This window comes from Mobula birostris, chromosome 22, assembly GCF_030028105.1.
Source record: "Mobula birostris isolate sMobBir1 chromosome 22, sMobBir1.hap1, whole genome shotgun sequence".
Taxonomy (NCBI): Eukaryota; Metazoa; Chordata; class Chondrichthyes; order Myliobatiformes; family Myliobatidae; genus Mobula; species Mobula birostris.
Genome location: NC_092391.1, coordinates 17025965 through 17048278, shown reverse-complemented (window position 1 = coordinate 17048278; position 22314 = coordinate 17025965). Strand labels below are relative to the sequence as shown.

At 41.7% G+C, this 22314-nt stretch overlaps 1 protein-coding gene across 1 annotated transcript in view; it reads left to right on the top strand.

Moving 5' to 3' along the window:
• fpgs (folylpolyglutamate synthase) overlaps positions 1 to 19093 on the top strand; it is a 69429-nt gene extending 50336 nt beyond the window's left edge. The window contains exons 12-16 of the mRNA XM_072240161.1: positions 3018 to 3115; positions 10126 to 10178; positions 10705 to 10780; positions 14697 to 14766; positions 15780 to 19093. Of these exons, the coding sequence (XP_072096262.1) occupies positions 3018 to 3115; positions 10126 to 10178; positions 10705 to 10780; positions 14697 to 14766; positions 15780 to 16201 (719 nt within the window). The 3' untranslated portion in view covers positions 16202 to 19093. The remainder of the gene's footprint in view (positions 1 to 3017; positions 3116 to 10125; positions 10179 to 10704; positions 10781 to 14696; positions 14767 to 15779) is intronic.
• The last annotated feature ends 3221 nt before the right edge of the window (positions 19094 to 22314 follow it).

Sequence of the window (22314 nt, the reverse complement as noted above, 5' to 3'; positions counted from 1 at the left end):
GTTCAAAAAGTATTTTGTTACCATGAACCTTGGCTGTTTTGAAAAGGATGTAAAGATTAAGAGAAGTTTAGCTTTATTTGTCGAATGTGCATCAGAACATGCAGTGTCATGCATCATTTGCATCGATGACCAACACGGTCCGAGGATGGGTTCTGGGGGCAGCCCCCAAGTGTTGCCATGCTTCTGGCACCAGCATAGAATGCCCACAACATACTAACCCTAACCTCTAAGTCTTTGAAATGTGGAAGGAAACTGGAGCACCTGGAGGAAACCCTTGTGGTTATAGAAACTCTTTACAGACAATGGTCAGAATTGAATCCCGATTGGTGATCACTGGTGCTGTAAAGTGTTGTGCTCACCGTTACTTACTGCCCCAAATGTTTAAAAAAAAGGGCAAAAGAAGTGAAAATCTTTTTATTTGAAAGTATACAGTGAAATAGTTGAAGTATTTTGACAAACTTGTAGGTTTAATGAGATACAGAGGCACAAGAGACTGCAAGTGCTGGAGTGTGGGACAAAGTGAAAAGATGACAGTACTCAGCCGGTCAGAAAGTACCTTTGCAGAGAAATACAGTTGATGTTTCGGGTCGAGGCTCTTCACCTAGGCTAAAAGATACAGGGGAGATGGTCAGTACCAGAAGGTAGAAGGAAGAAGTGAGATTGCTGCATGATAAGATTAACGAGATTGTGCTTAAACCCAGTTCTCCATAGATTTTCCATTTGGCAGCATGTGACTTTCCAGAATCAGGTATATTATCGCTATCTCATGACGTAAAATTTGTTGTCTTGCAGCAGCAGAGATAGTACTAGATTTTGGACTACCGGTCCAGTATCTGGTGATAGTGCTGTTAGCACACGAGTCAAGGGTCTCAGAGTACATGGCTGTGAAGTGAGCAGATGGCCCTCTGGTGGCTGCTGGAATACAGTCATGTGCAGGTGCTGCCATCTAGTGGATTTCAATGGTATATCAGTACACAAGGAGATCAAATTCTACAGCAGAGAACAACCCATGCAGTCTCCACAGGCTTTTCAGTTTATGCCACTCCCTGAAAAGGACTATAAAACATTTTAAAACAGTGAAGTTCAAATAGAAATGCAATTCAGCATGGTTTGGATGAGCAGTGAGTTTCACCACCTTCATTCAGTAGAAAAGTTATTTATATCGGGTTATATTTACAGTACATTGACGTTCAGTGGTTTTGGCTTCATACCAGTGGTGCAGGAAGCTGTGCATTCCATCGGTGGTTTCAGGGTCCAAGCTGACTGCTGTGTAATATTTCTTCCTGGTTTGATTCCCAGATGGCCCAGCCTTTAATTTAAACTTGCGCTTATTGTTTTGTAATCACCCACCAGAAGGAACAGTTTTTATTGTATGCTAAATGTGTTTGTTAGATCACAATTAGTATTTCCTTTATTTAAGAAAGTAGTTAAATTTACTCAGTTCATTCTCATAATTTGCTCTTGAGGTTTGGCATCATTACGTAAGTTTCAATATTCTCGTGTGTGAAATTAGTTGCGTATGTGGGCAGTTGACGATACAGCTGCCAAAAAGGCTGAGCGGTTGGGTCTTTGAATTGGAATAATATTCCAAGCTTTCTTTCGAACTCATTCCAGTGATGTGGGTGTTGCTGGTAAGGTCAGCCATTGTCCTTACATGAATGACCTGAATAAACTGCTAGAGAACTAAAAATAGCTTTATTTGTCACACAGAGATCGAAACAGACGGTTAAATTTATTTGTGTCAAAGTAAATCAGTGAGGATTGTGGTGGGCAAGTGTCACCACAGTACCGGCACCAACAAATCACGCCCATAATTCACTAACCCATATATCTTTGGAATCTGGAAGGAAACTGGAGCACTGGGAGGACACCCACGGAGTCATGGGGAGAATATACAAACTCACTCGCAGGCAGCAGCGGGAATTGAACCCCGATCGGTGGTCATTTGCTGGCACTGTACAACGATGCACTAACCAGTATGCTACTGTGTTGTCCCTCCAGACTGCAGCCTTGAATATCCTGCGAGGCCACTTGGGAGGGCAGCTGAACTTGTATGTGGTCCAGTATGGGTAAAGACAACACACTTCCTTCCCTTAAGGAATTTAGTGAGTCAGATGGTGGTTTCCAACAGTCCAGTATTTTCACGGCTGCCAATGTAGACTCAAGCTTTTTAGTTACAGGTTTATAAAGTTAGATGTGTTTAAATTCTCCATCTGCCATGACGGGATTTGAATACGATGCTGGATCAGGATCCCTTGATTAATAGTCCAGAAACATAATAACAGCCCTACCAGTTAAATGAGGAGGGTAAGGAAAGTTCTGTGTTGAATATAAAAAGTATCAGATACTTGTTTGGCCAAAGGGTCAGTCCATTTGCCAATTTCCTCCCAACAGGTGAGTGTTACTGTTGGAGTTTGCTTGTGCGTGCTGAGGGAAGGCTTGAATGAAGAGCAATGGTGGCATTTCTCCATAGTCATTCTGTAACAAGCCTGTGAACTTTAAAAGAGAACTCATTGCTTGAAAAGCTCTTCGGGGTATCATGTTCAAATGTAGCCTGGTTTGCCTGCCATCCTTTCTTTACTGGGGAAAACCAGTAGAGTGAGGGTAGGCAAGCTCTCCTTGGCCTTTCTCCAAAGTTGGCACACATCCCAAAGCAAAAACAGATTGGTCCAATTCAATTCAATGAGAGACAATCCAGGGAGAGACATCCCCCACCACCAGGGGAATCAGAGAAAAGTAATTCACACCAGACTGAGTCACTGATCCAAATGAGTCAGGGGAAGGAAGAAGTACCGGGTTGCTTCAGATGGCGAGGGATTAGCTAGGAAAAGCTTCTCATTTGAGTGTTCATAGGGTAGGGACTGAGAACGCGTTACCTGTGCCTGACCAGATTTTCATGGTGTGGTTTTTGTGCTATATGATGAATTTCTAACTTGAGTTTATGTTTCTGCACGAAGGTTGTCTGGCATTTTACTTGACATTTGAATTTTTTTTTCGTCTCTTTGATCTTTCACCAGGGTTACGCGATACAGAATGGCTCGGTCGATCGCAGATCCTGAAACGTGGACCCGTCACCTATTACATTGACGGTGCTCACACAGTTGGTAGTATAAAGGTATGTTGACACGACCCAGCGTTTGACATCCTGTCGTTTAATGGTGTTAATGTGAGCCTGTAATTGTGTTACTAAGGTTTGTTGGCAGCTATTATCCCTCTCAATTTATCATACTTTTAGTTCCTACAGAATGACACCTGAAGCATCCTATTCTGACACCTTCCATCCACTACACCCTCTTCCCCAACACTGTGAGCTCCAGCTTTCAGTTGTGTCGTGGGCATTGTGAAACTGAATCCAGAAACTCCTCTTTTGGGGTGGGAGAAAGCTGCAGAAAATTGGTTGTGATCTTACAAAACTACTATGTATTCTGAATTGAATCTGCGATGTGGAACCTCTCCCTCCGAAACCCCTAAGAACTCAGACTGGGCAGCCATAGGAGAAAGAAAATGCTTTTCAGTGATATTTGAGTTGAAAGGGCGGGGTGAGTGTGAACATCATTATTCTTTGTTTCTGGCCATTATCTTATTGGTCCGAGTGAAGGTTTGGAGGCTGGTGAGATAAGACCATTTGTCCCCTCACACCCCTGTCCCATTCGTTACTAACAGAAAGAACAGCTTTGTATTCCAGGTGTATTAGATCACAATTAGTATCTTTTTTACTCAAAGTTTTAAAATATTTATTTATGCAAGCACAAGGAATTCTGCAGACGCTGGAAATTCAAGCAACACTTCACCTGCGAGTCGGCTGGGGTGATATACTGCGTCCGGTGCTCCCGATGTGGCCTTCTATATATTGGCGAGACCCGGTGCAGACTGGGAGATCGTTTCGCTGAACACCTATGCTTTGTCCGCCAGAGAAAGCAGCATCTCCCAGTGGCCACACATTTTAATTCCACATCCCATTCCCATTCTGATATGTCTATCCACGGCCTCCTCTACTGTAAAGATGAAGCCACACTCAGGTTGGAGGAACAACACCTTCCGTCTGGGTAGCCTCCAACCTGATGGCATGAACATTGATTTCTCAAGCTTCCGCGAATGCCCCATCTCCCCCTCGTACCCCATCTGTTATTTATTTATATACACACATTCTTTCTCTCTCTCCTTTTTCTCCCTCTGTCCCTCTCACTATACCCCTTGCCCATCTTCTGGCCCCCCCCCCTTTTCTTTTTCCCTGGGCCTCCTGTCCCATGATCCTCTCATATCCCTTTTGCCAATCAACTGTCCAGCTCTTGGCTCCATCCCTCCCCCTCCTGTCTTCTCCTATCATTTTGGATCTCCCCCTCCCTCTACCACTTTCAAATCTCTTACTATCTCTTCTTTCAGTTAGTCCTGACGAAGGGTCTCGGCCCGAAATATCGACTGTACCTCTTCCTAGAGATGCTGCCTGGCCTGCTGCGTTCACCAGCAACTTTGATGTATGTTGCTTAAAATATTTATTTAGTTCGTTCTCATAATTCGCGCTTGAGGTTTGGCACCATTACCTCAGCTTCAATATTCTTCTGTCTGGAATTGGTTTTGAATGTGGGCAGTTGATGATCCAGTTGCCAAACAGACTGAGCAGTTGGGGCTTTGAGTCAGAACGATATTCTAAGCTTCCTTTCAGTAAGACGACTATTGATCTTTTACCTTGACACTACTTTTCAGTACTAGTCCTGTTTTCCTTGATTACTTTAATATCCAAAAATCTATCAAACCGTAACTTGAACGTATACAGAGACTGCACAGTCCTCTTGGGTAGAGATTTCTAAGAATTCGCTACCAGTTGAATGAAGAAGTTTCTTCACATTTGGATCCTGAATGGCTGACGCATTATTTTACAATGAGCCCTGGTTTGAGGCAGTGGAATCATCATCTCTGCATCTACCTTGTCGATCCCTTCAAGTACAATGTCAATCAAATCTTGTTTCATTCTTCTAAAGTGTAGAACATAGGCCTGGTTTGGTGAAATTTGTGTTTAGAGGACAACCTCTCCCATTCTCAAATGCATCAGTAATTCTGGTAAACATTTGTAGCATTCTCAATGGCTGGTATATCCTTTCTAGGATCTGAAGGCAAGATCTGTAGACAATCTTCAAAATGCAGTCTCACCATGTCCTATATAATTATATTAAGATATCTTTACTCTTATACTAAATTCCATGTCCAACATAACTGTTTGCTTAGTTTCTTACCTTGCCAGCTGTGAATCACATATCAAGACATTTAGGTCAGAACCTTAACTTCTTTGAATCTTAAATTTTTAAAAAATTACCACACTTTTTCTGCTACTGGATAACCTCAGATATTTGTACATTAAATTCCATCTCCAACGTCTTCACTAATTAACTCGGCTTGTTGATATCCGCTCGAAATTTCCTGCATCCTCTTTGTGCCCTGCAAGGCCACCCAGCTTTCTGCTGTTTTTGGCAGTATTTTCAGCCTTTCCCTTTACTCTAACGTTGTCTTTAACCAACTTTGCTTGGCACATCTGGACTACTTTTCCTCTTGAGTTTTTGTGCTTTGGAGGGATATCTGCTCGAAACTATGTATTAATTCTTTAAATGTTACTATCGTCCTATATACTGTTGGTTCTTATAATGCTATTTTCCAGTGGGAGAGAAAGGTTAGATTGATCTAAGAGTAGGTTAAAAGGTCAACACAACATTGTGGGCCAAAGGGCCTGCAATGTGCTGTACTCTTATGTTCCATCTACAACTCACACCCCATACCTTTGTAGCTTGCTTTGGTTAGGCTTAGGAACCAGGTTTTGGATTGAACTAGATCACTTATCTGAAGTTCTATGATCTTATGATCAGACTTCCTTAAGGGTTAGATAAATATAAAGGTTATTTATTAATGCTTCCTCATTGTATAAAACTCTATGTAGAATAACCTCAACAGTGATCTTAAAAAAAAACATTTAAGCACTCTTGAGAATTGCTCCTTCATACTTGTTGGATTTTTTTGGGTGTCCCAGTGTATTGAATCCATTGTTGTTATTGCACTATCCTAAGTTAAATATGTTGCTAATTTCCTAATTTATACCCTGCTTTCTGCCATCTGATTTCTTTGCTCCATTCTAACTGATCTTTCATCGTGATTTTTCTGGGTCCTCTGCTGCCTTTATCCCTCTTTAATCAGGGCTGCTATTTCTATTTTTCTAGTCTGTTCTAAAATATCTCCAGGAATATTTAATTTCCAATTGTTGCAGAGATGTGGTTGCATTTATAATGTACCTATTGATTTCTATTTATACCACTAATTCATTTTTCTTGTTACAAATGTTGCTCCCTTTCAGATTAAGAGTCTTCAGTCTCGGTTCTCTTACCCTTTTTCCTGTTCTGATTTTAATCGGAGGTGCATACATATATTTATGTTATGATACATCAAACTTTGGTTACCATTCCTCATATCGCCACCTTACAGATTCTCTTTGACTTCCTGAATCTCCCCTCATCAGAGCAGACTGTGGATGGGACTGAAGTTGTTCTGGTGAACCTTGGTTGCCCTCTTCCTGTCTGCCTTGTGGACACTACAGAGTCATACAGCATTGAAGCAAGCCTTCTATCTCATCAGGTTCAGGCCGAATGAAAGTAACCATCCATATAATCCCATTTTCCAGCATGTGGCCCAATGCCGCCTTCTCCTAGGCAATTCATCTAGATACTTGCTTTCTGCCGCTCTCTCAGGTAGTACATGGTCATGTTTCGTGATGCCATTTTGTACGACGTCTGTAACCAATATCACTGGCAGCTTATTCACCAAGAGTTGGAGCAAGTGACAGTGAAAATATTGACAAGGTGGTCCAGAAGGTTAAGTCACGTGGAACCCAAGGTGAGCTGGCTAACAGGATCTAAAATTGGCTTGGTGATAGGAGGCAGAGAATGGCAATAGAAATGTGTTTTTCTCTGATCAGTGGCCTTACCAAAGGGATCAGGATTAGGAGATTAATGTGTGGCTGAGAAGCTGGCGCAGGGGGCAGGGCTTCAGGTTCTTGCTGGGTGCATGGAATGCACTGCTAGCGACAGTGGTGGAGGCAGATACAATAGGGTGTTTTAAAAGACTTAGAATCGGTATGTGGAGCTTAGTAAAACAGAGGGCTATGTGGTAGGGAAATTCTAGGCAGTTTCTAGAGTAGGTTACATGGTCGGCACAACATTGTTGGCTGAAGGGCCTGTAACGCGCTGTACATATCTATGTTTCTATCATTGAGATCTCTTCTGGGAGAGGTATGATGAGTTGCGCCTGAACCCAAGGGGGGCCAATATTCTCACGGGCAGGTTTGTTAGAGCTGTTGGGGGACAGTTTAAACTAATTTGGCAGCGGGTGGGAACTGGAGTGAAGAGACTCAGGATAGGACAGATGGTAAAAAAGGCAAAGATAGCATACTGTCAGACTGTCAGGAAGGGCAGGCAGACGATAGGATAAAATTGCAGGCTGCAGGGTGAGTATCAGTGTATTAGGGATGCAGAATCAAAAATGGTAGCAAATACAGTATTCAAAGTGTTATATCTCAATGTACGGAGTATAAGAAATAAGGTAGATGATCTTGTTGCACTATTACAGATTGTAAGGTATGATGTTGTGGGCATCACTGAACCATGGTTGTAATTGGGAGCTGAATGTCCAAGGTTAGACATTGTATTGGAGGGATAAGAAGGTAGGCAGAGTGTGTGGCGTGGCTCTGCTGGTGAAGAATGGCATCAAATCAGTAGAAAGATGTGACATAGGACTGGAAGATGTTGAATCCTTCTGGGTTGAGTTAAGAAACTGCAAAGGTAAAAGGACCTTGATCGCAGTTATATACAGACCTCCCAACAGTTGCTGGGATGTGGACCACAGATTACGACAGGAAATAGAAAAGGCATGTCAAAAGGGCAATGTTATGATAGTCCAACATGCATGTCCATTGGGAAAATCAGGTTGGTAATGGATCTCAAGAGAGTGGGTTTGTTGAATGCCTACAAGATGGCTTTTTAGAGCAGTTTGTTGCTGAACCTACTGGGGGAATCAGCTATTCTGGAATGCATTTTATCTAATGAACCGGAAGTGATTGGGGAACTTAAGGTAAATGAACTCCTAGGAGACGGTGATCACAATATGGTTGAGTTCAACTTAAAATTTGATAGGGAGATAGTAAGGTGTGACGTAGCTGTATTTCAGTGGAGTAAAGGATATTATAGTGGTATAAGAGAGGAGTTGGCCAAAGTAAATTGGAAGGAGCTGCTGGCAGGGATGACAGCAGGGCAGCAATGGCGTGCGTTTCTGGAAAAATGAGGAAAGTGCTTGGATACATGTATTCCAAAAATAAAGCAATACTCAGATAGCAAAATAGTACAACCATGGCTGACAAGGGAAGACAAAGCTAATGTAAAAGCAAAAGAGAGGGCATACAACAAAGCAAAAATTAGTGGGAAGATAGAGGATTGGGAAGCTTCTAGAATCCTACAGACAGTAATTAAAAGAATCATTAGGAAGGAAAAGATGAAACATGAAAGAAAACTAGCAAACAATATTAAAGTGGAGAGTAAAAGCTTTTTCAAGTATGTAAAAATAAATGAGAGGTGAAATTGGATATAGGACTGCTAGAAAATGAGGCCAGAGAAATGATAATAGGGGACAAGGAGATGGCAGATGAACTAAATGAGTATTTTGTATCAGTCTTCACTGTGGAAGACACTAGCAGTGTGCCAGGCATTGAAGGGTATGAGGGAAGAGAGGTGAGTGCAGTTACTATTACAAGGGAGGAGATGCTCAAAAAGAGTGAAGAACTAAGGGTACAAAAGTCACCCAGAGGAGATGAACTACACCCTAGTGTTCTGAAAGAGGTAGCAGCAGAGATTTTGAAAGGATTTGTAACGATTTTGCAAAAACCATTGTACTCTGGCATGGTGACAGAGGACTGAAAAATTGCAGATGTCACCCCACTGTTTAAGAAAGGAGGAAGTCAGCAGAAAGGAAATTGTAGACCAGTTAGCCTGACCTCAGTGGTTGGGAAGAAAATGGAGCCAGTTGTTAAGGATGAGGTTATGGAGTACTTGGTGACACAGGACAAGATCGGACAAAGTCAGCATGGGGGGGTGGGGAGCTCATTGAAACCTTTTGAATGTTGAAAGGCCTAGACAGAGCAGATGTGGAAAGGATGTTTCCCATGGTGGGAGAGTCTAGGACAAGAGGGCACAGCCTGAGGGTAGAGGGGCATCCATTTAAAAACTGATGCGGAGAAATTTCTTTACCCAGAGGGTGGTGAATTTGTTACCACAGGCAGCTGTGGAGAACAGGTCGTTAAGGCAGAGATTGATAGGTTCTTGATTGGACACGGTATCAGAGGTTATGGGGAGAAGGCTGGGAAGTGGGGCTGAAGAGGAGAAGGAAGGATCAGCCATGACTGAATGGAGGAGCAGACTGGGTGGGCCAGTGGCCTAATTCTGCTCCTATGTCTTATGGTCAATGATGGTACAGCTCCCGGCAATCCAGCCTGTCATTCTGCCCGTCGAACAGTAGAAAGCAGCACTGATGGGAGAGGCCTGCACCCAACCAAACTCCACGCTACACTGCCTCCAGCGCCAATATACATAGGACAAGTACACTACATTATAGGGCACTAGGAAATGTTCCGTTATAGAGCAAAAGAGTGATGAAAAGGACATATGGCATTCTTACCTTTCTAAGAGTTGGGGTATTGTATTACAAAACACAGATTAGTCCTCACTTAGAGTATTGTGTGTAGTTGTGGTCATCGCTCTACATGAACAATGTGGTTGCTTTGGAGAAAGCATGGAGGGCATTCACCAGGAAGTTGCCTGCATTAGAGGACTTCAGTTATGTGGAGAGATTGGTGGGCTGGGATTGTTTCTCTGGAATAATGGTGGCTAAAGGGTTGTGAATTTTAAAGAAAATATGGTGAAGAATTATGGAGAGGGAAGTAGGGGGTGTTTTTTTTGAGGGGGGGAGATGGATTATTTTTCAGTGGTGATAAAGGGTGGAGAGTGGTTTCCTCACAGGGTTATACTGTTCAGAAGTCGTACTTCTCTGCAGGAGTGTTCGTATTGTTCATGTGTAGACATAACTCTCCTCTTGTTTCAGGCCTGTGTCAAGTGGTTTCGGGAGCAGTCATTGAAAGAAGCAAAGTCAGTAAAGTAAGTCGTTATAAAATCATGTTCATGCTGCCTATGAGCAAGTCACTTGCATTGTACCAGCTTTCTCCCCAGTCCTTGATGAACCAGTGGCTGCCCAGTGTGCAGATTGCATGAAGGGAATGGTTGAGTGATCGTACAAGCCTGGAAAAAGACGAGGATAAGGTCAAACACTGTGCTTTGTGTCTCTGCAAAATGCACATTGGGCTTAATGAACGTTACTTAGCCAGTTCTGCACTGGTTTGTGTGAGGCTATGTACGTAGGAGCAAAAGCTGATATCTTCTCCAGCTGAATAAGTGAGTGCACTACGCAGATTCAGCAAAGAGTGTGTAACAGTACATTACTTAGAACTTGTATGGACAATGTATGGGAGGATACTCCCCAGATCCCGAGGTGGAGATTGGTTATCCCAGGAAGAGCTTGCCACACTCTGTGGGTGTGTTAATAGGAATCACCGGCCCTTCCTCACAGCTGAAGCGGGTGTGATGTTGTTTTCCTGATCTCTGACCGTTTATTTCTCCTGCTTAGGGGTCCCGTGGTAAAGGCACTGCTGTTCAACGCGACAGGAGAGAGGGATGCCGCTGCGCTTCTCAAACTGCTTGCAGTAAGATCCACTTGGGTGTATCCTGTGGGTGATAGGAGTTCACGCGGCTGATATACATCATTGAAGGGCTTGTGTATTTGCTTGTAGTGCTTGCAAAGGAGAGAGAGCGAGATAAGCGTGTGTGTGTGAGAGAAAAGTAAGAGATTGATCCTCATATCTGGGAAGCACTAACTGCTGAGTCAGGCCACTCTGCTGGGATAAGAGTTATCTACTGCTTGGAAGGTCCTGTATGCATGTGTTTAAATTGATTTCTGGTGAGCTGCTGCCCACACCATGTCATTAATTTTGTTAACTGGCACCATTGCTTGGTTTGGAAACTGCTGCACTCATGGTGGCAGTATATCCAGGTGGGGAATTATTAAACCGCCAGGCATGCCAAGCTAGCTGACTATTTCCCTCTGTCACCCCCATCTAATGCAACCATTTATGCACCCAGGAGACACACTTCACAGCCCTCCTAGGGAAGGAATTCTAGCCTGAGATCTAAAGATCATTACATATTGGGAAGCAATCCAGGGATGTGGCAATTGGTCATGTGAATGAAGATGAAATAGCTTCTTGCTTCCAGTGCTGCTCTGTAATCAGCTGTGCTGAAGCTAACCACTACCCAGCACCTCCCAGAAGCCATGGACCCCCATTTGAGGAACACATCTGTGAAGAGACCGAGTGGTTGCACCAACTGCTGAAGCATCAAGGTCTTGTTCCTGTTCCTTTGGGCTTTGTTGTTCGAGAAGGGCACTTCTACGTCCTCCTCCCACCCCCCACCACACTTACTCGGAAGTTCTTATTCTATTCTTGCTACGTTTGTTAAGTTAATTTGCCTCTTGAAACACCCTCAAGTGTGATCCTATTGTACTCCAGTTTTCATCTTAATGGAGGTGATGTCATATATTGGCTGAGTAAATCTGCATCAAATGCAGCCAATGCTGAAAAATAGGAAATTTAATTACAGTATTTTCATATTAGTGCCTATGGATTTATTTATGCCATATCAGGAAATATTTCCAAAATGTGAATAGAAATTCTGCCAGCTTGTCAGGCAACATTGCCAGCTCTTGATGGTTAGCCCTTTAGCATCATGTATTAAACCCCTTGTGCATCTGCAGCAAGCTTCCCTTTTTTCCTGTTTACATGGTCCCAGTGACAACGGTACCATGAAGCTTCAGTGTTTGCTGGCAGCTCCATCTGAGTAGTTTTCCAGTTCCCGATTTCTCTTTCCTCTACTGCCCGTTATGCCGCTGGCATTTAGGACAGCAGTGAACGTCTCCATCTTTGCTGGTGTTCAGGGCTTTCCTCATCGTGTCAGTAGCTTCCTCTCGGTTTTCACTAGGCTCAGTCATGCAAGTCCCGGGTGGAGACTCAAGAACACCATTGCACTCAGATTAGAAGGATTTTTCATTGCTGTTTCCATAACAGTTTTGTTTTACCAGTCAGGGTTGTTAGCTCTGAGCTGAACCCCTGAACCTGGAGGACCGGTGAATCACTCTTAATCTGGCCTCTACCCTTTGACTTGTTTACCAAGAGCGAAAGCATAAAACCCTGACTCCAGTCAACATGGCTCTGTGGGGCACTGAGGCACACAAGCCTCCAAACCGCGACTTGGAGGGGTTTTCCAATTTGTTTAGACCATAAGATATAGGAGCAGAATCAGCTCATTGAGTCTGCATTACCATTCGTTCATGCCTGGATTCATTATCATTCCCAGTCCCATTCGCCTGTTTCTCCCTGCAGCCTTCAACTAATCAGTTTCAGAACAGCGGTATATGGATTACAACCTTAGCGTTCATCCTGTGTGAAAGGTTATTGGGAAATTAACCAGAAATGTAACTAATCCAAGCCCAGGTGGTTACTGCAAGAGCAGATTAGAGGCAAGGCAAGGGGCTCATCTGTAAACTCCCCAAAGGAACACAGAAGTCAGGAAAGCGATGGAATGTTTCCTCTTCCAGCTGCTGTTACACTCGTCCATTATCCTGGCAAAGAAACCCCATCATCAGGTTGGCACCTTGTCCCTCTTTCCAAACATTTACTTCCTCTACCATTGGCACAGTACATCTGTGGTATTTGCCACATACAAGATGTATCATGCTTAATGCTGGTCTGACAGTGCCTCTCAGTCAATGGTTTGCATCACAGTCTATTGGACCTCTCCCTCCTATGTGCATCGGTTGACTTCAAAATGTATTCTCAATCCTTCCTTTGGGTCTAAATCCTAGGACCCTGTATCCAGATAACTCTGGGATTTCCTTCACCCAGTTCTGCAATGGCTCAGGAAGGTGATTCACCACCATCATCTCAGTGACAGATAGGTATGTACTGGTTGAGGGCGCCACTCAGAAACTGCATGTCATTGCCCAGCCTTACTGACCGTGCTGATGTCCTAGGAATGGAAAGTAAACTCTTTACCGTGTTTCTGTGTGCGGCTTTGAAAATCGGACAAGTTGCACTTTCCCCAACATTTTTCAAATGACCCTCACACAATCTTTCCCAGCATCATCCACACTCAGCTGCTCTTTTTAAATGAGATGGTCATTACAATAAACATTTAAATCTATGCAGATTGCTGTGTATTGCTTGTTCCTGTGCGTAACAATAAGCAGGCATGAGTTTCCTCCCACATTGCAAACCATATGGGTTAGAGTTAGTAAGTTGTGGACTTGCTATGGTGGTGTTGGAAGCATGGCAACGCATGTGGGCTGCCCCAGTACATCCTCACTGATCTGATTTGACGCAAATGACACATTTCACTGTATGTTTAGATACACACGTGACAAATATAGACTTTAAAATCATGCATTTATGTAGAACCTTTCTGTAGCAAAGCATCCCTGGGGGTTTCACTGGTGCACCATCAGACAAAAATTGATGCAGGGGTCACATCCTGAGATATTGGGACAGGTGTCTCCAGCTTGGTTGGCAGGTTTTAAGGGGTATGAGGGAATTGCAGAGTTCAGGTGTTTGGCAGTGTTCCCCAGGGCACCACTGCTCAGTACAAGAGGACATGGCTTTAAGGTAAGGGGTGGGAAGTTCAAGGGGGATATTAGAGGAAGGTTTTTTTTACTCAGAGAGTGGTTGGTGCGTGGAATGCACTGCCTGAGTCGGTGGTGGAGGCAGATACACTAGTGAAGTCTAAGAGACTACTAGACAGGTATATGGAGGAATTTAAGGTGGGGGGGTTATATGGGAGGCAGGGTTTGAGGGTCAGCACAACATTGTGGGCCGAAGGGCCTGTACTGTGCTGTACTATTCTATGTTCTATGAAAGTCGAGACAGTCTCAGGTAGAGAGATGGAAGATGAGGAGACAAGCAGATTTGGAATCATTAATTACCGAGGCAGTTTCAATGCTGGGTTGTTATTTACATCACGCTCCTGGAATGTAGTTATAATCCCTTTGGTGACAGCAAATGCTACATTTCTGCTTTAGCACTTTAAACAAAATCGTTGCGGCTCCTGAATTTTTTGGAGTGCTCAGTTGATGAAACCTCGTCTTTGACCTCCTGAGTAAAGTTGGGTTTTTCTTGGAAAGGATGGTTAAATAAAAGAAGAGGTGAATAATGGAACGATTTTGGTTACGGAGGATAGCAGAAGACCTGAAATTACTCGTGTTGTAAAGAGGATCTTTAAATGTATGTGGCAAGTTAGCTCCTTAAAATAATGCAGCTTTTGATGTACCCCTTTCCTACCTTGTCTCTGTGCCATTGTCAAACTCCTGATCTCAAAGGCTTGTGGCAGGATTTCAGAATCAGCAGTGGCTACTTCCAGTGATTAGAAGTGGCGGTGGAGGGGGGGAATGATTTGAGCTAAGTCCCATTTTCTTTTCGCCAGGGTTAGTGCTTGGCATAGGCAGACCAAAGCAGGAAGAAAAATAAAGAGAGAGTCTGCTACTCAAACAATAAACTAATTTATTGTTTCTTCCAGCCATGCCAGTTTGATTTTGCTGCTTTCTGTCCCAATCTCTTGGATGTAGCACAGAAGAATCTAAATCCTGGTAAGTGGTGTTTGAAATGCAATTTCCTTATAGTGTCTGTGTAGAAAGTGGAACTTTTACTGGGTCCTTGAACTGCACAGTAATTGACTATATCTAGGGTTGTGTTGAATTATATGGGTTAAGAAGGTTGTAAGATATTTTATAGATTAAAAATGTATTTTTTGTGTGATGCTGAGTAAGTTAGGCCCGTGCTTATCTTTAGGCGATTAAAAAGCCACGTATCGTTGCCTTAAAAACTTCACATGCAGCTATGTCTGTCAAGGGAACCTCCCCCCATTATTAGTATTGTAGCTCATCGAGTGGGAGGGATATGAAGCTATATGATGCATTCAATGAATTAGGGAAGACTGAATGTGCCAATGGAACATTGTGTTGAAGATTACAGGCTGTTTTGGAATAATAGTAGTGAAGAATTTCTAATGGTGGGATATTGAGGGGCAGTTGATTCAAGGACTTGGGCGCAGCTTGGACCACTCTCAGCTGTTGGGTTCAAAAGGGTTCAGGGTCAAAGTGCCATTGGTCGAAATCATTCAGTTATGGATTCACACAAGGATAACTAAGGGAAGGCCATATGAGCTTTAATACTGAGTGTGGTGTGGTGTCGAGATGCTTAGAATGGGTTTATTAGCTTATGAAACTGATGTTTAAATCCTGGTGTTAATTTAGTGACCAGTGCAATCTAGTAATTTGACCCAGTTGATGAGTCAGCAAGGGCAGTCTATCAACAGTAGCTTAAAACTGTATTTGTATAATGTTTTGGAGATAATCAGTTTTGGGAGTTCTCAAATCTTAGATGAAGGTTAAAGTTGCTGCCACCTGATGTTTCAGCCCACAAGATCAAGTGAACCACTCATTCCTCATTGCTGCCTGTGGACTCCTGCAACCTGACCTCTTAGTCCAGGAGAATCTTGGTGCATTATTTCCTAATTTTAGTATCCTTCAGAAGAACGAGCAGCAAAGCACTGCAGTGAGAAAGATCTAGGTTTAACATGTTTTTTTTTTTTAAATTTCAGATCAGAAGAATTACACAGTAACTTTGGAAAATATGCTGAGCCGTTGCCTTGAAAATCACAGTGCATGGTGCAAATTGACAGAAGTGACGCATGACAACTTGTGGAGCCTGTCGGAAAGTAATCTGGAGAGCTCGACCGCATTGCTTAAGAAGGGTAACTTGGACAGGGGAACATTACCCTTTAGTGAATTGGACTGTGACCCGATGAGTCCTCGAGCCCTTGTGTTCCCCTGCATCAGCAAAGGCTTGCAGTGGATAACCCAAGGTCGGGACCCCAGCCTCCAGCCTGCCTCGGCAGATTTGCAGCATCTGCCAAGGGCTGCGACCCTGAATGAAGCTTCCACCATACAGATCCTGATCACGGGTAGCCTGCACCTTGTGGGAGGGTGCCTGAAGCTCCTAGACGAGTCTTTGTCTCAGTAAAGGCTAAACATTTCTTTACTGTGAATGTCAGACACTGCTCTGAGGGCGAGGGTAGGAGGATAGCTTCCAGGTCCAAGATGCTATCTGTTGTACTTGACCCTATTAATGCTATCACTTCATATTTAATGTTACTGTACTTCAACAGACAAGTGGAATTTTTGACGAACATTGATTTTATTTAATTCAAAGGTAGATTGTGTGAATGGATCTTTGATTTTTTTTCTCTAGCATGATTAATATGGGAAATGAACATTAGGTTTTCAGGTCTGATAATTTGTATGGCTAAATTTTTTTGGCACTTGAATTATTTATTAAAAGAAGTCTTAATCATTATGGGTCTTACAAATTAGAGAGAAAGTACATGGAAATAATCTGGGGCAGTAACACATCCACTTGCACTTTGAAAAGTAATTGAGGGCACTTGTGTGGTAATGCCTGGGATTTCTCAACTGGATTTTTCCTGGTTTCCTTGTGGGTATTTTATGACCCAGCAGTTGCACAGTAGCAATCCTACCTCTGGATGTGCAGAGTTGGAAGCTTCAATGCACTTTGTGATTCATTTTTCAGAATTTATTTTGAAGGTATCAAAAAATAGCATTACAAATCATCACAAGTGTGAAAGTAAACATTAAGCAACGCTACTGGTAATATTTGTGAATTGTAAGCCAGATGCATGGCAGCCAAATGTATTTTCAATATGAAGTGAGGCTTTTTACAGTATTGGATAAATTTAACAAGCAGGTACAACTGCACAATGCCCCTCGGTCTGGACTGACATCTCCATTTGAAAGCTGGGATCAGACCTGTGTGATAAGACCAGCTGACTCTGGCCTTGCCTAGTGACCTGATAAATTGATTCTTTTTATTCATATAAATGTCAGCAATTGCAATAATGAAAAGAAAATAGGCTCCAGCTCGTTCTCTCCAGATCTCTGAGGACTTAGACCAAGAAGTTCTCAGAGTCTTGTGCTGTGGGGTGGTCAAATGCTTTATGAAGACTAACAAGTTAATTTTTAAAAAAAACCTCAATATAAACATTCAAAATCCATATGTTCATATTCAGGTGAACAAAGAGTGGTGATGTGATACCAGGATGGTTTGACACAGCTTTGTATTTGTGATTCTGGTACACTTTAATTTCAGCAGTATTAGAGGGCTAAAAGAGAGCTGTAAATAAGGTTGCAGAAGAAATCGGATGATGAGTTACCAGTTGTACCACATAGTGGTTCATTGTCAAGCACCACTGCTGGATTCTGGACATGAGTAACCTACTGTTTTTCAGTAAGCAGCACAATCTATAAGCACAGCAGCACAATTTGTGAAAATGCATATCTTAGTGCTTCATGTACGGAGAATAAAATGCACATAACTAAAGAAGACAATGTGCTTGTCTGCTGATTACAGCAAAAGGTATTATCATTTTTCCAAGGATCACAGTGATTGGCTACGGGCTGCCTAATTTTAATTCTATTTGTGTACATTATTGTGGAGCCACCCTTGGGGTTCCACCAAGTGCAGTCACATAACAAAAGACAGAAAGGTGGAAGAATTGGGACAGAAATCCTTTTTCCGTAGTTTAGCAGCTGACTAGAAACAAATGTTGTTAGCACATTCCAAGGTGTTCGGAAAATTCAAATTAGTGATGTGATTAGGATGATCTGTAAAACCAAAAGAAGTACATTCAAACTTTTATATTCTGATTTCCAGAAAAGTGAGTGTTAGAATGGCTGCAACCATATGGTTGTCATTGACTGCTAAGTAGGAATGTTACTTCCTTCTGGTTAGCTAGCTGTAGTAAATGGGTCTAAGTATCAACAGAACCGGGAACTATTCAAGGGTAGATTTCAAACTCCTCATTGTGAAGTGGAAATAAATAAAATACTTGGGTAGATCGAGATTGATGTGTTAGCGAGGGTGACGTTAAATTGTTCAAGCCCATGATACCATTCATTTCCCCTTCAATTCTTGGCTGTAGACTTAAAATCTAGAAAAATTAAAATTAATATTTTTAGTACAGCCATTACATTGTGTATTTTAAATATCTTAAAATGGCCTTTTCTTCACCCCCTCTGACCCTGACATACCATGGTATGCAAAATGAACAATCTGCTGTCAAAAATGGACATGGAATTCCAACTTCTTTATTTGTAAGTATCCATTTAAGGCAAAATAATCAGTAATTTGTCTGAATCATCAATATATTTGTTGGTCTGATTATGATATTGACTGATGGGAAGTAATTAGCTAAAAATTTTCATTGCTGACCAAAACAAAACCTCGGATTATCTGAATAGGAAGAGCACTCCGACTTTATTTGTCAGAATTGTTGCCATGATTTGTTGTTTTAAATTATTAAACTTAATTTCAAGTCAGTTTTTGAGTGGGCTGCTGCCTTTGAAGTTGATGGGAATCAAGTAGGAGGATTCGTACAAAAATAATAATCTGGGGAACAGTTTGAGTTGTGGTGGTAGGGAGGAAGAAATTATTTTAAGTGCCATGACTTTTAAGGAATGTTAAATGTCTTAAGACAGATATTTTTTCCTATAAGGATCTCACAGATAATATTTGTGTTGTTTCTTTTCAATTTCTTAATTGCACAACCTCTAATGATAATGGGAAAAAATCATAAATTTCAAGGTCTTGAAAGATGTTTATTTTTGCATTTTTACCTTAAAGTTTCTGTTTAAAGATGATCCACACGACAATAAGTTATATGCATTTTTTGGGTTGAGAACTTCAAACTTTTTGCCTGTGTGTAACTGGTTTAAATAATTTTGAACTGTACATGGTGATGAACAAAATAATCATGTCCTTGTTTTAATTTTGCTGTAAATTATAGTCTTAAGCAATATTTAATATGAAATGTTCATTAAAGAACGGACGTTTTTCCAATTTGATACTATATGCAAATCATTTTGTACTTTTCCAGGCATACAAATCAAAAGCACAGGTAGGCCATTTGTCCCTTTCAGTCTGGTTCATTTTTTGATAAAAAATCAAAAATTGATTTCATTGCAATCTCTATATTCCCATCTGCTCCACCAATCTTTCACCCACCAGCTTATGAAGATTATACCTTCAAAAATTCAAAGATTCCCTTAGAGGAAATGAGTTCCAAAGGAGAAAAACATCAATCTATCTTAAAATGAGTGATTCCTGATTTCTGAACAGTATCTCCTTCCAGTATTCCCACAAAAAAGAACTTCCTTTCCACATCCACTTTCAAGCCCCTGCAGGACCTTCAAAGTCAAAGTAAATTTATTAAAGTACTTATATGTCATCACATACTACACCAATATTCATTTTCTTCCAGGCATTTACAGGAAAATAAAGAAATACAATAGAATTTATGAAAAACTACAGAAGTAAAGACTGACAAATAACCAATGTGCCAAAGAAGATAAATTGTGCAAATGATAAAGTACTGAGAACATGAGTTGTAGAGTTCTTGATAGTCAGCTTGTAGGCTGTGGAATCAGCTCAGAGTTTGAGTTCTTGAGTGTTTATCCCTTCTCACTCAAATTCCAGCAGATGCAAGCTTAGCTTGTCAAACCTTAAGTACATTTCCCCCACCACACTAATTTGCTGGCTTCTCTGGAAAATTTATTGTGTACCATCTCAAAGTGAACTAATTGGAGTAATAGTCAATAGTCCAGCATTGCCAAACCCCCACATGTGTCAGGTTATCATTTTGCAATCTAACTGGTTTAACCTCCTTAGTTTTGTTTACATTACCATAAAGCAATAACATTCTGAGCTTTCCTAATTGTAGAATTGGCATATCAGTATCTTTTACAAATCAGGCACTAGAACCCTCAGATTCATTGCCATCTGCAAGCTCTGCAAAATCTCACCAGGTGATCTTGGATAACATTCTAACCATTTTGTCATGTAAAATTAAAAGGGAAATTTCATTGCCTATTATATCCCATTTACCAGATCTTTACCCACTCAGTTAAGCTATCTCTTTGTAGTCTCCTTGTCACCTACGCAGTTTAATTTCCACCCCCTTTAGACCATCAGCAAAATTAGTAGTCAAGCCTTTGGTAACTTCATTCATTCACCGTAACTAGTAAAAAGTTGAGGTTCCACCATAGGATTCAACTCATTATGCTGACTAGAGAACAAAATGGACACCTACAGCTTTCCATTAGCCAAACAATTCTTCTGAGCCAATATATTATCTACATCAAGGATTTTTGTTACACAGCATGATTAAAGGCCTCTCCAGCCCAATGAGCCTTTGCTGCCCAGTTGCATCCATATAACTAATTAAGTCCAAATTTAATTGTCATTGAGCCATACACATATATTCAGCTAAATGAAACAACATTTCTGAGGCCAAGGTGCAAAACACAGTACAACTGTTACACACAGCACATTGAACATGAGAATAGCACATCCAGTCACACAAAAAAAAAGCCAAGGACTTTAAGTGGCATGGATTGTAGATTGATAACGCATGGGATGCTGCCCTGGTGCCATGTTTCTGTAATTTCTAAGCATGCAACATTTCCTCATCACATGCTGGTGTGGCTGCAAACAAACATAATCCAGCTTGTCTTCCACTGAGTGAACACTAAAGAGAGCACCAATGGGACGGGCTAGCCAGTAACCCAGCAAGGACTCCAACACACCTGCCATGCCTCTGCTTTCTCCCACACCACCCCCTCCCCTGGGTAGCTGTAATAGGAAATGCCACAGCTTAAGGGTCTGGTACACGTAACAATCAAGGCCATGCAGCTCCATCACTGTTGGTCTCACAAATGAATTGCACTTGTAGTATTCTACATTACCAATGTTCAACAGGGTCTTGCGATCACAAGGAAAATGTCCAAGACAATGATTTGCACAATTTGTTGGACCACGCATTGCCTCTGACACCTACCCTGGGTGGCTGTAGCAGATGATGACAAGCTCATGCTGCAAAACTCCATTGCTATCCAGCAACTCGGCAAGTGGGGTGGACTACAGTATCTGGTGTTCTTTATACCCAGCAGTGTCTTGTGACCATACAAAAGATGTACTAACCCATGCCGCTTTGGAATGTGAAAGTAAACCCATGTGGTCATGGGGAGAACATTACTAACTCTTTATAGACAGGAGTGGATTTGAACCTGGGTTGCTGGGACTGTAATAACATTACACTAACCACTACACTACCATGCCACTTTTGATGATTCGCCTGTCAAATGTCTTCTGGAAATCTTAAAGATAATGAATTTCCCATTTTTCCTTTTATTTACATCATATTACTTTCAATAAGTCAAAAATGATTTCCCACTCACTAAATCACGTTGATTGTGCCTGTGTACCTTGAATTTCTCGAAGTCCCCTGTGATAGTCTCCCTAATAGGAGCAACCCTGGAGTTACATAATGTGAAGGCACGTAATCTGCCCATTCATAGAGACAACAAAAATTAGCACACGAATTCCATGTAGATAAACTTTTAATCCATATCTCAGAAATTTTGGTAGTGATTTGTGAATTCCATGGTGATGAATTTCCATTACCATAATCACTGTGATGCAGGAGTTACAGGTAATAACTTCTGACATGTTCCCTATGTTACATGCCTCAAGGACATCTGTGATTTTTTTTGTGAGAATGATGTAATGGTCTTTTGGAGGGCACCTGATGTAATTTTCCCACCAATATGAGGTCACGTGATGACATGTGCACCACGGGAAAAGAAGACCCCAGATGATGCAGTTAGTTTTTAGTTTTTAAGATTTCCAGCTAGAACATACTGTGTCTCCGTTTCTGTTGCGTATTTGTTTTTATGACACAGTTTCATTTTTAAAACGGTTGTTACATTTTGTTGCAAGGTACAATAGTGCTGGATTGGCAATTTTTGGTAGATGTGTTAATGTACCTTATTCCAACAGTAGTACGGGAGAGTGAAGACTTTATCGAAGTACAGGACCTTAAGGATTGAAAGGAGTCGGCATCGTTCGACAGTTTAACAAAGGATCAACCTTATTGAGTCTTCGTTGAAGGAGTAGTGATCTGCATCGAAGATGACTCTTGCCAATAGAGCAAGGAGTTCATGCAGGATTTGCTCTCTAGAAGAATTTAAGGTCAGTTGTTTTAAACTGTTTATTTCCTGCAT